The sequence below is a fragment of the Herpailurus yagouaroundi genome, unplaced genomic scaffold (assembly GCF_014898765.1).
Source record: "Herpailurus yagouaroundi ecotype Mexico unplaced genomic scaffold, PumYag 141, whole genome shotgun sequence".
Taxonomy (NCBI): domain Eukaryota; kingdom Metazoa; phylum Chordata; class Mammalia; order Carnivora; family Felidae; genus Herpailurus; species Herpailurus yagouaroundi.
Genome location: NW_024412396.1, coordinates 29292663 through 29308941, shown reverse-complemented (window position 1 = coordinate 29308941; position 16279 = coordinate 29292663). Strand labels below are relative to the sequence as shown.

Here is a 16279-nt window from a genome sequence, read left to right as displayed (position 1 = left end):
GCTTGTGGAAAATGATGAAGCTGAGAAAAAGAGGGATAGGAAATTACTAGACCATGAGGGGAGAATTAGAGACCTAAGTGATTCAATGAAATGCAATAATATTCATATATAGGAATTCCAGAAGGAGAAGAGAGAAAGAAAAGGGCAGAGGGTTTCTTTGAACAAATTATAGCTGAGAACTTCCCTAATCTGGGAAAGAAAGCAGACATCCAAGTCCAGGAGGCACTGAGAACTCCCTTCAAATTCAAAAACAGATGAACACCATGACATATCATAATGAAACTGGCAAAATACAAAGATAAGAGAGAATTCTGAAAGCAGCTAGGGATAAATGGGCCTTAACCTACATAAGGGTAGTAGCAGACCTGTCTACTGAAATTTGGCAGGTCATAAGGGAGTGGCAGGAAATATTCAATGTGCTGAATAGGAAAAATATGCAGCCAAGAATCCTTTATCTAACAAGGCTGTCATTCAGAATAGAAGAAATAAAGGCTTTCCCAGACAAACAAAAACTAAAGCAGTTCATGACCACTAAATCAGCCCTGCTGGAAATCCTAAGGGGGAGCTCTGTGAGTGGAAAGCAGCAAAGACTACAAAGGACCAGAGACATCACCACAAGCACAAAACCTACAGATAATGACACTAATCCATATTATTCAATAATCACTCTGAATGTAAATAGACTAAATACCCCAGTCAAAATATATAGGGTATCAGAATGGATAAAAAACAAAGATCCATCTCTATGCTGCCTACGAGAGACTCATTTTAGGCCTGAAGACACCTGCAGACTGAAAGTGAGGGGATGGAGAACCATCTAGCATGCTACTGGAAGTCAAAAGAAATCTGGGATAGCCATACATATATCAGACAAACTAGATTTTAAACTAAGGACTGTAACAAGAAATGAAGAAGGTCATGATATAATAATTAAGGGGTCTACCCATCAAATGGAGCTAACAATTATAAATGTTTATGCCCCCAACATGGAGTACCTGAATATATAAATCAATTAATCACAAACATAAGCAAACTTATTGACAATAATACTGTAATTATTGATAATAATACTGTAAGGCTTTAATATTCCACTTATAGTAGTGGACAGATCATGTAGGCAGAAAATTAATTGGGAAACAATGGCCTTCAAGGATACACTGGAGCAGTCGGATTTAGCAGATATATTCAGAAGTTTTCATCCAAAAGCAGTAGAGTACACATTCTTCTCGAGTGCACATGGAGCATTTTCCAAAATAGATCGCGTACTGAGTCACAAAACAGCCCTCAACAAATATAAAAGGATTGAGATATTTTATATTTATGTATATTTTCAGATCACAATGCAATGAAACTTGAAATCAATGTCAAGAAAAACTTTGGAAAGCCTCCAAATACATCGAGATTAAAGAACATCCTACTAAAGAATGAATGGGTCAACCAGGAAATTAAAGAAGAAATTAAAAAATGTATGGAAGCAAATGAACACATGATAGCCCAAACCCTTTGGGATGCAGCAAAGACAGTCTTAAGAGGAAAATACATTGCAATCCAGGCCTATCTCAACAAGCAAGAAAGATCCCAAGTATAGAACCTAACCTCATACCTAAAGGAACTAGAAACAGAGCAGCAAAGAAAAGCCCAAAGCCAGCAGAAGAAGAGAAATAATAAAGATTAGAACAGATAATATAGAATCCAAAAACAGTAGAACAGATTGATGTGTCTAAGAGCTGGTTTTTTTGAAAGAGTAAAATTGATAAGCCCCTAGCCAGACTTCTCAAAAAGAAAATAGAGAGGACCCAAATAGATAAAACCATGAATAAAAGAGGAGAGAGAGATCACAATCAACACCACAGAAATACAAACAATTATTAGAGAATACTATGAAAAATTATATGCCAACAAACTGGACAATCTGGAAGAAATGGACAAATTCCTAGACACCCACACACTACCAGAACTCAAACAGGAGGAAATAGAAAATTTGAACAGACCCATAATCAGTGAAGAAATTGAATCGGTTATCAAAAATCTCCCAACAAGTAAGAGTCCTGGACCAGATGGCTTCCCAGGGAAATTCTATGAGACATTCAAAGCAGAGTTAATACCTATTCTTCTCAAGCTGTTCCAAAAAATAGAAACAGAAGGAATGCTTCTTAACTCATTCTATGAAGCCACCATTACCTGGATTCCCAAGCCAGGAAGAGACCCACTAAAAAGGAGAATTACAGGCCAATATCCCTGATGAATGTGGATGCAAACATTCTCAACAAGATACTAGCAAATCGAATTCAACACTATATTAAAAGAATTATTCACGGGGCGCCTGGGTGGCGCAGTCGGTTAAGCGTCTGACTTCAGCCAGGTCACGATCTCGCGGTCCGTGAGTTCGAGCCCCGCGTCGGGCTCTGGGCTGATGGCTCAGAGCCTGGAGCCTGTTTCCGATTCTGTGTCTCCCTCTCTCTCTCTGCCCCTCCCCTGTTCATGCTCTGTCTCTCTCTGTCCCAAAAATAAATAAACGTTGAAAAAAAAATTTAAAAAAAAATAAATAAAAGAATTATTCACCACCATCAAGTGGAATTCATTCCTGGGCTATAGGGTTGGTTCAGTATTCACAAATTGATACATCACATTAATAGAAGAAAGGGTAAGAACCATATGATCCTGTCAATAGATGCAGAGTAAGTATTTGACAAAGTACAGCTTCCTTTCTTAATAAAAACCCTCAAGAAAGTCGGGATAGAAGGAACATACCTAAACATCATAGAAGCCATACATGAAAAGCCCACAGCTAATATCATGCTTAATGAGGAAAAACTGAGAGCTTTCACTCTGAGGTCAGGAACACGACAGGGATGTCTACTCTTACCACTGTTTGACATAGTGTTGGAAGTCCTAGCATCAGCAGTCAGACAACAAAATGAAGTCAAAAGCATCCAAATTGGCAAAGAAGTCAAAGTTCACTTTCCACGGATGACATGATACTCTACATGGAATACTCAACAGACTGCACCAAAAAACTGCTAGAACTGATACATGAATTCAGCAAAGTTGCAGGATATAAAATAAATGTCCAGAAATCAGTTTCATTTCTATACACCGATAAAGAAGCAACAGAAAGAAATATCAAGGAATTGATCCCATTTACAATTGCACCAAGAACCATGAAATACCTAGGAATAAACTTAACCAAAGAGATGAAAGATATGTATGCTGAAAACTATAAAAAGCATATGAAAAAAAATTGAAGGAGACACAGAAATGAAAAAACATTCCATGTTCATGGATTAGAAGAACAAATATTGTTATAATGGGTATACACATTGGATATAATGTGTATACCCAAAGCAGTCTACACATTCAATGCAGTCCCAATCAAAATTGCACCAGCATTCTTCTCAACTAGAACAAACAGTCCTAAAATTTGTATGGAACCACAAAAGACCCCAAATAGCCAAAGTAATATTGAAAAAGAAAACCAAAGCAGGAGGCATCACAATCCTGGACTTTAGCTTCTATTACAAAGCTGTAATCATCAAGACAGTATGGTATTGGTATAAAAATAGACATATAGACCAATGGAATAGGATAGAGAACCCAGAAATGGACCAACAAATGTATGGCCAGCTAATCTTTGACAAAGCAGGAAAAAGTATCCAATGGAAGAAAGACAGTCTCTTTAGCAAATGGTGCTGGGAGAACTAGACAGCAACATGCAGAAGAATGAAACTGGACCACCGTCTTATACCATACACAAAAATAAAATAGATGAAAGACTTAATGTGAGACAGGAAACCATCAAAACCCTAGAGGAGAAAGCAGCCAACAACCTCTTCGACCTCAGCCACAGCAATTTCTTACTTGACGTGTCTCCAAAGGCAAGAGAAGTAAAAGCAAAAATGAACTACTGGGACCCATCAAGATAAAAAGCTTCTGCACTGCAAAGGAAACAATCAACAAAACTAAAAGGCACAGACGGAATGTGAGAAGATATTTGCAAATGACATATTGGATAAAGGATTAGTATAAAAAATATATAAAGAACTTACCAAACTCCACCTGAAAAACAAATAATCCAGTGAAGAAATGGGCAGAAGACATGAATAGACACTTTTCCAAAGAAGATATTCAGATGGCTAACAGACACATGAAAAGATGCTCAACCTCACTCATCAGGGAAATACAAATCAAAACCCCACTGAGATACCACCCCACATCAGTCAGTGGCTAAAATTAACAACTCAGGAAACAACAGACGCTGGGGAGGATGTGGAGAAAGGGGAACCCTCTTGTACTCTTGGTGGGAATGCAGACTGGTGCAGCTGCTCTGGAAAACTGTGGAGGTTCCTCAAAAAGTTAAAAATAGAATTACTGTATGACCCTGCAATAGCACTACTAAGAATTTATCCAAAGGTTACAGTAGTGCTGAGGCATAGATGCACATGTACCCCAATGTTTATAGCAGTGCTTGATAGCCAGGTTATGGAAAGAGCCCCTATGTCCATCAACTGATAAATAGATAAGAAGATGTGGTATATATATACAATGGAATACTACTTGGTGATGAAAAAGATTGAAATCTTGCCTTTTGCAACAACATGGATGGAACTGGAGGGTATTATGCTAAGTGAAATAAGCCAGTCAGAAAAAGACAAATATTATATGTTCTCACTCATGCAGAATTTGAGTATCCTAATACTTATCCTTATCCTACATAGGGGAAGGGAAGGAAAAATAAGTTACAGAGAGGAAGGGAAACCCTAAGAGATTGTTAAATACAGAGAGAAAACTGAGAGTTGATGGGGGTGGAGGGTTGGGGAGGTGGGGCAAATGGTTGATGGGCATTGAGGAGGGCACTTGCTGGGATGAGTACTGTGTGTGGTATGTAATTGATGAATCTTTGGGATCTACTCCCGAAGCCAAGACTATACTGTATATGCTGTATGTTAGCTAACGTGACAATAAATTATTTACAAACAACAGATGTGAAATTTAGGGAACAAAACAGATGAGCATATGGGCAGGGGGGTGGAAAGAAATAAGAGAGAGGGAAACAAACCATAAGAGACTCTTAATGATAGCGAACAGACTGAAGGTTGATGGAGGGAGGGAGGTGGGGATGGGCTAGGTGGGTGATGGGTATTAGGAAGGCACTTATGATGAGCACTGGGTGTTGTATGTAAGTGATGAATTCTTTAAAAATTCTCCTGAGGGGCGCCTGGGTGGCGCAGTCGGTTAAGCGTCTGACTTCAGCCAGGTCATGATTTCGCGGTCCGTGAGTTCGAGCCCCGCGTCGGGCTCTGGGCTGATGGCTCAGAGCCTGGAGCCTGTTTCCGATTCTGTGTCTCCCTCTCTCTCTGCCCCTCGCCCGTTCATGCTCTGTCTCTCTCTGTCCCAAAAATAAATAAACGTTGAAAAAAAATTTAAAAAAAAAAATAAAAATTCTCCTGAAATCAATATTGCACTGTATGTTAACTAACTGAAATTTAAATAAAAATTTTAAAAGAGAAAAAAAAAAAAGTCAGACACTTAATCAACTGAGCCACCCATGTTCCCCAAAGCAGAAGTTTTTAATAATAATGAATTCCAGCCTAACACTTTTTTCTTTCATGGATTGTGCTTTTGGTGTTGTATCCAAAAATTCATTGCCAAATACAAGGTCACCAAGATTTTCTTCTATGTTATCTTCCAAAAGTTTTATAGTTGGATGTTTTACATTTAGATCTCTGATCTATTTGAGTTATTCTTGTGAAAGTGTAAAGCCAGCGTCTAATTTCATTTGTTTGCATGTGGATGTCCAATTGTTTTAGCTATCCTTTCTCCATTAAATTGTTTTTGCTTTATTTGTGTGGTTGTATTTATTATCTTAGTGTTATAATGGTTTCTGTTTTTCGTTTAAATCTTTGATGTTTGGAATTTAACTTAGTGAATGGTATAAGGAATGATTTAGCTTTATATTAGCCAGGTAGCTACATAATTATCTCAACACAACTGAGATTAGTGGATCTTTCATTATTCAAGATGTTGCCTTTTATACTCAACTCTCATAAATATATATTTAGGTCTATTTTTGCACTTTCTGTTTCATTTCTGTATATCGCAGTACCATTGCTTTAATAATTGAGCCTTTATAATATAATATCTGAACGGTCCAGGCCCTTCATATTTCTGTTTTTAGAATTTCTTATTTGTGTTGTTTACATATGACATTTAAAATTAACTTGTCTGGTTTCTTCCCCTCCTTGACTAAATCCTACTGATATTAAATTCATAGAAATTATTTTAGGGACAGTTGACTTCTCTATAATGAATCTTCCCATCCCAGATCCTGATGTTTTTCCATTTGTTCAGCTTTTCTTTTTTATCCTCCAATAGTGTTTTAATATGTTCATCATTTATGACTGGACACTTAAGTATATTGCTAGATATTTTATCTCTCTAGTTTCTGTTGTAAATGGGTTCTTTTCTTTCATTGTCTTCTAACATACACACAGTGATATTTTATGGGCGTGTATCTATGTATAATACACGTATATGTGAAATACAGAAGTATGATGTATAGTTATATGTATAATATATATAAATATATGAATACTGATTTCTGTGTATTAAATTTGTGCCCTTTGATCTTCCTGAATTTTTATTATTTTATGAGAGACTGGAGGGACATCTGGGTGGTTTAGTTGGTTTTGGCACAGGTCATGATCTCATTGTTTTTAGGTTTGAGCCCCATGTCAGGCTCTGTGCTGATGGTGTGGAACCTACTTGGGATTCTCTCTCTCCCTCTCTCCCAGACCCTCCTCCACTCACATGCAGTCTCTCTCTGCCCCTGCCCCACTTGCTGCACACTCTCTTGCTCTCTCAAAATAAACATTAAAATAAAAGACTGAAACAAGAAACTAGTTAGATTACAGGAACAATATCTTTATTGTAGAATGCATGAGAAATATAGAAAGCCATGAAAATCTCACCTAAAATGCTTCATAATTCCATTACCTGGAGCTAAACAGCTCTTTATGTTTATATCCTTGAGTGTTTTTTTCTAAGACACTGTTATTTGATATTACATACATACATAAGAGCTTTATCTTTTTTCTAAGATAGCATTATCTGATACTAAATATGTACATAAGAGCCATTTGTATATATTGTATATTATATAGTATGTATATAGTTATATGTAAATAATTTTTCTGAGTTTAAGTTAAGAATTTTATTAGGCAATAAACTGTTGAGCCAAAACTTACTGGCATTTATTCAAATATGTTAATTTCAATTAACTTGTCAGTTATTTTTAAAAAAAATTTTTTTAAGTTTATTTTTGAGGGGGGGGCAGAGAGAGAGAGAGAGAGAGAGAGAGAGAGCACGTGTGCACGCTTGCAAGCGGGAGAGGGGCAGAGAGAGAGGGAGACACAGAGTCTGAAGCAGGCTCCAGGCTCTGAGCTGTCAGCACAGAGCCCGACATGGTGCTCAAACTTACCAACTGTGAGATCATGACCTGAGCCAAAGTCAGACACTCAACCAACTGAGCCAACCAGGTGCCCCTAACTTGTCAGTTATTTTTGACCTAAATCCACTTCTTAAAACTTCATAATAAAAAAAAAAATAAATATTTGTGGATAATGTTTGGATTGTTTTTATATTTCTTAAAAATACTTTTATGTATACTTAAAATGTACATTTGAGAACATTTATATGTTTTATTTGGCTTGCTTTTTAAAAAGGTGTAACCATGCTATTTTTTTCTTCAAAGCATTTTAATTTGTTCTTTATGTAGAGTGTTTTGATTGAGACCAGTGATCTGCTATTATATTTGACTTTGCTTCTTTGGCAGAAAGAGAGATCAAGGTTTTAGCTAACTTTTTATTCTTTTAATATAGGAAAATTGCAATTGAGAAAAAGATTAAGTTAGTAAAAATCTAAAAATAGAATAACAGGTATAAAGTTAGGGTAAGCTTGACACAAAATAGTTAAAGAATTCTATATTTTAGACCATTCATTGCCAGTTAAGTATGTTTTTGGTAAGATATTTAAAATATTCCTAAAATATCATTGGTTAAAAATATACTGACATATTGATTTATTAAAATTTTCTTGCCTTGATTTTTTCAGGATGTATTAAGTCAAATAAACCAAGTGTTTAGAGTATCATACAGCTGCATGTGTGTAAGATAGCAGGTATTAAGTCCAGAACTCTGAAGGGTCTCAGATGTTACCCTGCTTGGGTATATAATTGCAGAAACACCAGCCCTCTGAATCAGCAATCAGACCCCTCAACAGTGATAGCAGCCAGGGTAGCATGGTAGTGCTAAGTCCCTCTACCCAGTTCTCCACAGAGCAGTAAAGTAAGAACCGTATGCTTACACCTGTACTGATAGTAAGGTTTGGAGGAGAACTCAGAAATTATGACTCTCTGAGCTTCTATAGGAGCTGGAACATCTAATATTTCCTTCTGGAGATTGAGTGCTAGGCTTATCTTTTTCTCTAAAAGTTAACAAATCCTCTCTGGGGCAGGAGAAGGAGGTTTCTGTCCCTAAATTTTTCTCTTTGGCTCCAGGGAAGATAGGAAAGGTTTTATAGCTCTTTGAATGGGAGCTGATGGCTTCTAAGGAAAGGAGACTAGCTTAGAAGGTGCCAAGGAGACAGTTTCCAACGTCATATCCTGCCAGGCAGGTTTCATCTGCAGGAGACTTGGACTGTGTAGGAACACTGAGAAATCCAGGGAGGATTGTCTTCTAAAAGGGGCATATATAAATATATGTTTATGGCTTATATGTATATGGCACAGATACTGAAGGTTCGCAGGAAACTGATAATACAGGTTGACAGGAATGGAATGGGGGAGCTGGGATTGGGGGAAGGTGTTGTAGGTAGACTGTTAACTTTTTGGTTCCTTGTGTTTTGAACCATATGGAAAATGATACCAATTTGCAAAATAAATACAACTTATATTAAGAATGAGTATTGGGATTTATATTCTAGAAGTTCTTAGCCATGGTTTCTAAAATATACATAGTTAAATCTCGTGGAATTCAGTGGTTTGATAATTACATGAGGAAAATTTTACTCCCAGTTTTTGGATGAAAAGGGGTAATATTTAGAAAAATAAAGTTAAAGTAGCAACTAATATTTATTTGTTGATTGACAATATCATATATCTAACCAGTGTGAGGGAGGTCAAGTGAGGTATAGGAGATTAAGGCACTATAATCTCAAATGAGGATTAGAAGGTTGTATAATTTGTTCTTCTCCCTGTGTTGTTTTCCCTCCTTCCCCTCCTCCTCTCTTTTTTCTTTTTTCTTTTTTTATAGAAGTTCATTTATTTTGAGACAGAAAGTGTGCACTGAAGGGGCAGAGAGAGAGAGAGAGAGAGAGAGAGAATCACAAGCAGACTCCACGCTGTCAGCAGGGAGTCTGATGCGGGTCTGGAACTCATGAACCGGGGGATCATGACCTGGGCCAAAATCGAGAGTCAGATACTTAACCAACTGAGGCACCCAGGCGCCCCTCTTTTCTTTAAAAAAAAAAAAAATTTTTTTTTGTCACAGGGATTTTGGTATGGGAAAATAGAAGAGAATATTCCCTTTTTTACTGGTGTTTTAGAATCTGAGTAATGACAGAAACATAATGTAAAAATAGTCTTTTTTTCCAAAAAAGAAGGCTGAAAGCCTGCTGCTCCAAAAGCAGGGTCAAATAGACTCTTCAGTTTCTTTTTTTTTCTTTCTTTCTTTTTTTTTTTTTTTTTTTTTGACACCCATTCAGTTCTGGGTTATATATCTTATGTACCCAATGGTTGTGATAGGAGGGTGTCCGGAAAAGAATGCCAAGCAAAAGGAATGCCTTTCTAGAGCAGGGAGAGCGCCCAGGTCAGAGCAACCCCAGGCTGGTTTACCCCATCATTAAACAAGGAAATGCCAAGACAGACTTTTCCTTTTACCCATTTCTGTCAGTTTTCTCCTCTTTGTGACTTGAATGAAAGAGCACAGGCTTATGCATGGATCCTAGAGATCCTTCGATGTCCCCATATTCTGGAAATTAACATTAAAAACTTATTAAAGTTAGGAAGCCACTGGGAAACAATCATGGAGATCATTAGATTATGAATGTCATTAGTTTTGGTTATTATTATCTCATGGATAATGACTACTTAATGAGCTTTGGGACATTAGGCAAGGTAACCTCTCTAAGCCCCATGACCTTATCTGCAAAATGGAGTTAATGATAGTACTGATCTCAGATGGTTGCTATGAAAATTAAGCAAGACTGAGTGCATTTCTGAGTGTTTTTAGTTATAAGCCTCTGAATCTGGGTCTGACTGGCTTAAGCAGAAAAGGATTTGGAGTGGATATAGGAAATCTCAGGCTCACTAGAAGGGCTGGAGAACTGGACTCAGACTTAATACGGCTCTAAATTATAGTCAAAGCATGATACACAACTAGTCTGGGGATGACCTGCCGCATTACTGCTGAGTGTCAGATGCCACAGCCTGTGTCACCTGTGCTGGGGCTGTCATTGATACTGTTGTCATTCCTGCTTTTAACATTTTTAAAAAAGGTTTATTAATTTTGAGCGGGAGAGAGAAAGCACCAGCAGGGAGGGGCAGAGAGAGAGGGAGAATCCTGAGCAGGCTTTGCACTATCAGCACAGTGCCTGACGTGGGGCTTGATCCCAGGAACTGGGAGATCATGACCTGAGCCAAAATCAAGACTCAGATGTTTAACTGACTGAGCCACCCAGGCGCCCCTGTCATTTAAAGCTGACTGTTGCTATGTTGCCTCTTGAAATAATTCTATAGTGTCCCGTATACTTTACATCACTGGCTTCTGGTCCAGAATGTTAGGTAAGTGATCCTGGGTCTTATGGCCATGCCTTGCAGCAGGAAGCCTAGAAGAGCAAGTTTATGACATCATTAACTTTTGATGTGTGTGTGTGGGAGGGACTTGAATACATAGAAAACTGGAAATCCCCAAAGCAAAAGAGAGGAGTTCAGAGCTGGTCAGTTCCCAAACTGATAAAATTACCATTACCATGGAGTGCTTAGTACTATGCCTGACATGTGGTAGGTGCCCCCCAAATGTTGACTTTTGTTAATTTATAGTTGCCAGTTTTGTTGAGAAGCAAGGTTAGGGGGATTTCTACTCCCAGATACGGTTTTTGAAGCAAATGGATTAGAGTTGCTAGAGCAATAAAGGTGAATGGGCAGATGTAATTTCCGGGCTTACAGTTTCCATGTTAGCTCAGTTAAGTTCACTAGATGGCACCTCCCCACAGACTGAAATGTCTCAAAGGTAATTCTGGACAGGCTAGCTAAAATGTATAAGCAGCAAAAAACCCAAATTGCCACCAAGACTCCCTTACTATTCATTAGATAGCTCCCTTTTCACCTGGTTTCCCATTTATGAGTGGTCAATAATAGCACAGTTTGGGCTTAGTGCCAGAAGACCTGAGTTTGAATCTCAGCTCTACCAGTGACTGTCACTATGACCTCCACAAGTTACTTAATCCCTCAAACTGTTTTTTGTGTGTGTTCATGTGTGTGCGTGTATGTGTGTGTATGTGTGTGTGTAATAAATAATATTTAAATAATGCCATTGAGGATTTAAATTTAAATGAAAACTTGAAAATATCTAGCATATAGTGAGTAATGCCTTGTAAATATTTCTTTTAAAAACAAAACAAGAGGGAAGCCTGGGTGGCTCACGGTTTTGTGAATTTGAGCCCCACAGGGGCTCTGCACTGAGTGTGTGGAGCCTGCTTGGGATTCTCCCTCTCTGCCCCTTCCCCCCACTCATACTCTCTCTCTGTCTCTCAAAATAAATAAATAAACTTTAAAAAACTGTAAAAATTAAAAAAAAATAAAACAGCCCTGGCAATTATAGAATATCAAGTTTTACATTTCTTTTAAAAAATTGAAGAAATCTATAATGTAGATGTAAGCCAGTATAATTTAGGGTACTTACTTCAGGGTACCCATAAAGTAATAGTTTTATAATAATACTAAGACATTATTTGCCTTTTTCATTTTCATTCTCTTATGAATTCAGTTTTCAGAGTCTGTATGATATACTGTGTGATGTCACAACAGATTGAGTGAAAAAGCAGATATGGGAATCCAGCTGTCTTATGTTAATCCAGATATTAAAGAGATTTGCAAAAATGTAAAACAATGCTACTCTTATCACCAACTTTTTCTTTTGTTTTGGAAAATTTAGTTATTTTAAAATAAAGTGTTACTATGCAGTGGTGTTTATTATTTTTACAATAAATAACAAATATTTTTAAATTGCTGTTTTAATTTCTATTTTAACTTCTATTTAATTTATAATTTAATTACTATAAATAGATATAACCTACATCAACAAAAGCTCTTTGAGGGGCTCAGTGATTTTTAAAGGTACAAAAGTATCCCGAGACCAAAAAGTTTGAGAACTGTTGTGTAAGCAGAAAGTACCATGTTTTCCTTAAGAAGAAACCATGGTTGACTAATCTATTGGAAATAGTTTATTTAAGTACATGAACATGAGACAATTTAAAAAAATTCTTTAAGTTTAGCCTAACAAAAATACACACACACACAGACACACACAGACACACACACACACACACACACACAGACACACACACACACACGGGGATTAAGTGGAATGAGTTGCTATGGATAATTTATACAGAACTGGAAAATTTAAAAAGGAAATTCTTTTGGGTGAAGAAATGTGACTAATTAGTCTGATCTATACACTGAAAAGATGATTTGGAAGAATTATGGTCAAGTGGAAAGATCATTGAATTAGGAATGAAGAGACCGGTTTTATGTTCTGTTCCTGGCTCCTCAATTCCATAAATGTATTTTTGAGTAAGTAAGCTCTTTTTCTGTTTTGGATTTGCACTTCTTCAAATGAATGAGAATCAATAATTCCCACCTTGTTTTTTCTTTCATGCATTCAACAAATATTGTTTACTTAGTGTACTATGTTCTATTCTAAGTTATTGTGGATATAGTGATAAAATATGCAAGGTCCTGATGAAAGAAGGAAACAGTTCAATAAGAAAGGCAGGGATAAGCAAGTAAATAAATATATAAGCAATTATAAATTGTGATAAGAACTAGGAAGGATCAGATAATGTAAATTAAAGAGAAAATGCTACAGACTTACTTACATAGCACCAACAGGGATGGTTTCTTTGAGGCAATGATATTTAAACTGAGACCAGATATGTGAGAAGGAGCAGAGGGAATAGTCTTCAGCAACAAGAATTGTGTGTACAAAGGCCCTCAGGTGTGCCAAAAGTATGTAGACCTGAGGAATGGTAAAACAGTACAGAGTTGGGAGAAGTAGGTCATGCAGAGCCTTATACTCTCTGAAAAGAAACTTTCAGTTTAGATGTGTAAAGGGCTGAAATGTGTTCAAGGCTTAGAGATTTGTAAGGGATTCTTTGACCAGAGTGGGATGTTAGTGAATACAACTTAAATATATTAAGGTGGTTTGGGTGGAGAATGAGCACCATTTCTCACAACTGTTCCTGGTTGATGTTCATAGGGACAGACAAATGATTGAGAGAGTGATTTTAAATCAGTATTAAAATGCTTAGGTTCTTACTACTGATAATTTGTTCAAAAGACTTAAGTTTCTTTTTTTGATTAGGTTCTTTAACTTACTCAAAATATATGTTAGATAACTATATATCAGATTTTTCTACAAATTACATCTCTGTTTATTTCAGTGCTCTTCTTTTTAATGAAGTAAAATATATTACCACCCTGGAAGACCTACAGAACATAGAAAATTCTCTGAAAGGAAAAGCAAACATTGCATTCTCATATGTAAGAGCCATCGGAACACCAGGTATTGAGCTTTTCTTTTAATCTTTGTTGTGCCTCTACACTTCTCTGAGAATGTTGAAGGACTTAAAATGGCATCCTTACTAGTATGTTTTCTTTCTTTAAACAAGCAGCATAGTATCGTGGTTGAAAAAAACCCTGGAGCCAGATTGCCTAGGTTAGATACCCTGTCCCGACAACTTACAGTATGACCTTGGACAACTTAATGTAACTTTAGGCTTTTTAATCAGTAAAATGGTGAAAATAATTTGTGCCTACCTTTTAGTGTTATTGTGAGGACCAAATGAATTCAAATAATTAAAATATTTCCTGGCGTATAGTAGTGTTCTGGAAGTGTTAATTACTATTTTTATTTCCTTATAGTCCTCATGGTACCTGGTATAGTAGTCTATAGTATTTGATAAATGTTGACTAAATGCTTTTCTTTTTTAATATATACCATTTATGACTTTTTCCTGATTAAAAAAAAAAATGTATAGTTCTGACAGCATCATCTTGAGCATTAATATATAATTTTGTAGTAAAGAAGTTTATAAACATGAACAAAGTATAGTTATGCTTTCAGGACTTTTATTTGTTAATGGTTGTAACTTGATCATGTTAATATAAAATGTTAAAGATATTTTAAAAATCACATATGCTCTAGGAAATAAAATCATTTATTGTAAATCACTGTTTAAAAAATGTTTATTTTTGAGAGAGAGAGAGAGAGAGAAAGAGGGAGGGGCAGAGAGAGGGGAGCAGAGGATCCAAAGTGGGTTCTGCGCTAACAGCAGAGAGCCTGATGTGGCGCTCGAACCCACAAACTGTGAGATAATGACCTGAGCCAAAGTCAGCTGCTCTACTGACTAAGCCACGCAGGCACCCTGGAAATCACAATTTTTATCAACATAAAGCTTGATGGCTACATAGCATGCCACTGAATTTAATATACTTGTAAAATAATACTCTACAGTCAGCCTGTTTTTGTTTACATTTCAGGGTTTTCAGGTTACTGTTCATAGTTTTTATTTGTCCTCAGTGAGAGGGATGAGCTAGAGAGGGTTTACATTGCTACAGTGGAACCAGAACTCCCTGATGTATATTTTAACAGGATCAATCTGACTTCTATGTTTGGAATAGACTGGAAGTAGCAACAGTAGAATAAGGAAGGAAAATTAGGTAGTTATTCCAATAAGGCAGGCGAAAGATGATGGTGGGTGGCTTGGACCAGGGTGTGAGCAGTGGAGGTGGCAATAAATTTGAATTCTAGCAGTATTTTGGATGTAGGACTAACTGAATTTTCTGACATATTAGATTCCGAGTGAGGGAGAAATAGCAGAGACAAGGGTGGCTCTGGGGTTTTAACCTGAGTTACTTTAAAGGTGAAATTGCTGATAACTGAGGTGGGGAAGATTGGAAATAGTTTGGAGAGGAAGCTCTAGACTTTTTGGACATCATGCTTGTGAAATACCCTTTATACGCCCAAGAAGAGATATCAGCAAGGTAGCTGGATATTACTAATCTGCATTTGATGGTAAAGATATACACTAGGGTTATAAATTTGGGAGATAAAGCTGTGAGACCAGAAGAGATCACAAAGCAAATGATCCTAGATGGAAAAGAGAAGACTGAACTGTTTAGATCTGTCAACATTTACAGGTCACTGAAGTGAGAAGGAACCAGTAAAGGGAAGGAATGGACTGTGTAGTAGAGATGCCCTGTAAGCAAAGATAAGATCTTGAGGAAGAGATAGCAACAGTTGTGTCAATGATGCTGAAGGGTTACTTAAGATAAGAGCTGCCTATTGGCCATTCTTAGCAGTATGGAATTTGTTGGTGACCTTGACAAGTTTCTGTAGAGTGCTAAGGGTAAATGCCTAATGGGGATACAAGAGAATAGGTAGAAAGCAACTGGAGACTGTGAATATGGAGACTCATTAGAGAAATTTCTCGAAAAATGGGGCAGTGGTTGGAAGAGTATGTGGGTCAAGTGAAGAATTTCTTAAGAAACATATTTGTATGTTGACAAGAAAGATCCAGTAGGAAGGGGTAAATACAGCATGGAGGAAAAAGTGGGGAGAATTACTGAAGCAACATCTCTGAGTAGACAAGAGGGGATTGAATCTAGTGAATGAGGGGAGGGTTGGTTCTTTGTTGGGAGCACAGAAAATTCATCTGTGGTAAAAGGAGGGAAGACAAAGAATATGGGCCTCAATTTTAAGTGGGTAGATAAATATAATGCTTATGGAAGTTTCTTTGGTTTTGCTTTTTTAATTGGCTGTGTTTTCTCAGTGAACTAGAAATAAAATCATCAGATAGCTTGAGGAGAGAAGAGATTAAATAGTTGTTTTAGAAGGCCTGAAAATAAAGAATGGTTGCTAGGCAGCAATAAGAGTTGATATCAGTAATCTAAAGTGAGATAAGTATTATGGTGATGCTTACAGGTTTTTTGGTTTTTGCC

At 36.9% G+C, this 16279-nt stretch overlaps 1 protein-coding gene across 1 annotated transcript in view; it reads left to right on the top strand.

The window, feature by feature from the left end:
- Positions 1-16279, top strand: part of TXNDC16 (thioredoxin domain containing 16) — a 125873-nt gene that overhangs the window by 33971 nt on the left and 75623 nt on the right. Inside the window, exon 7 of the mRNA XM_040478423.1 lies at positions 13720-13841. Coding sequence (XP_040334357.1) covers positions 13720-13841 — 122 coding nt within the window. The remainder of the gene's footprint in view (positions 1-13719; positions 13842-16279) is intronic.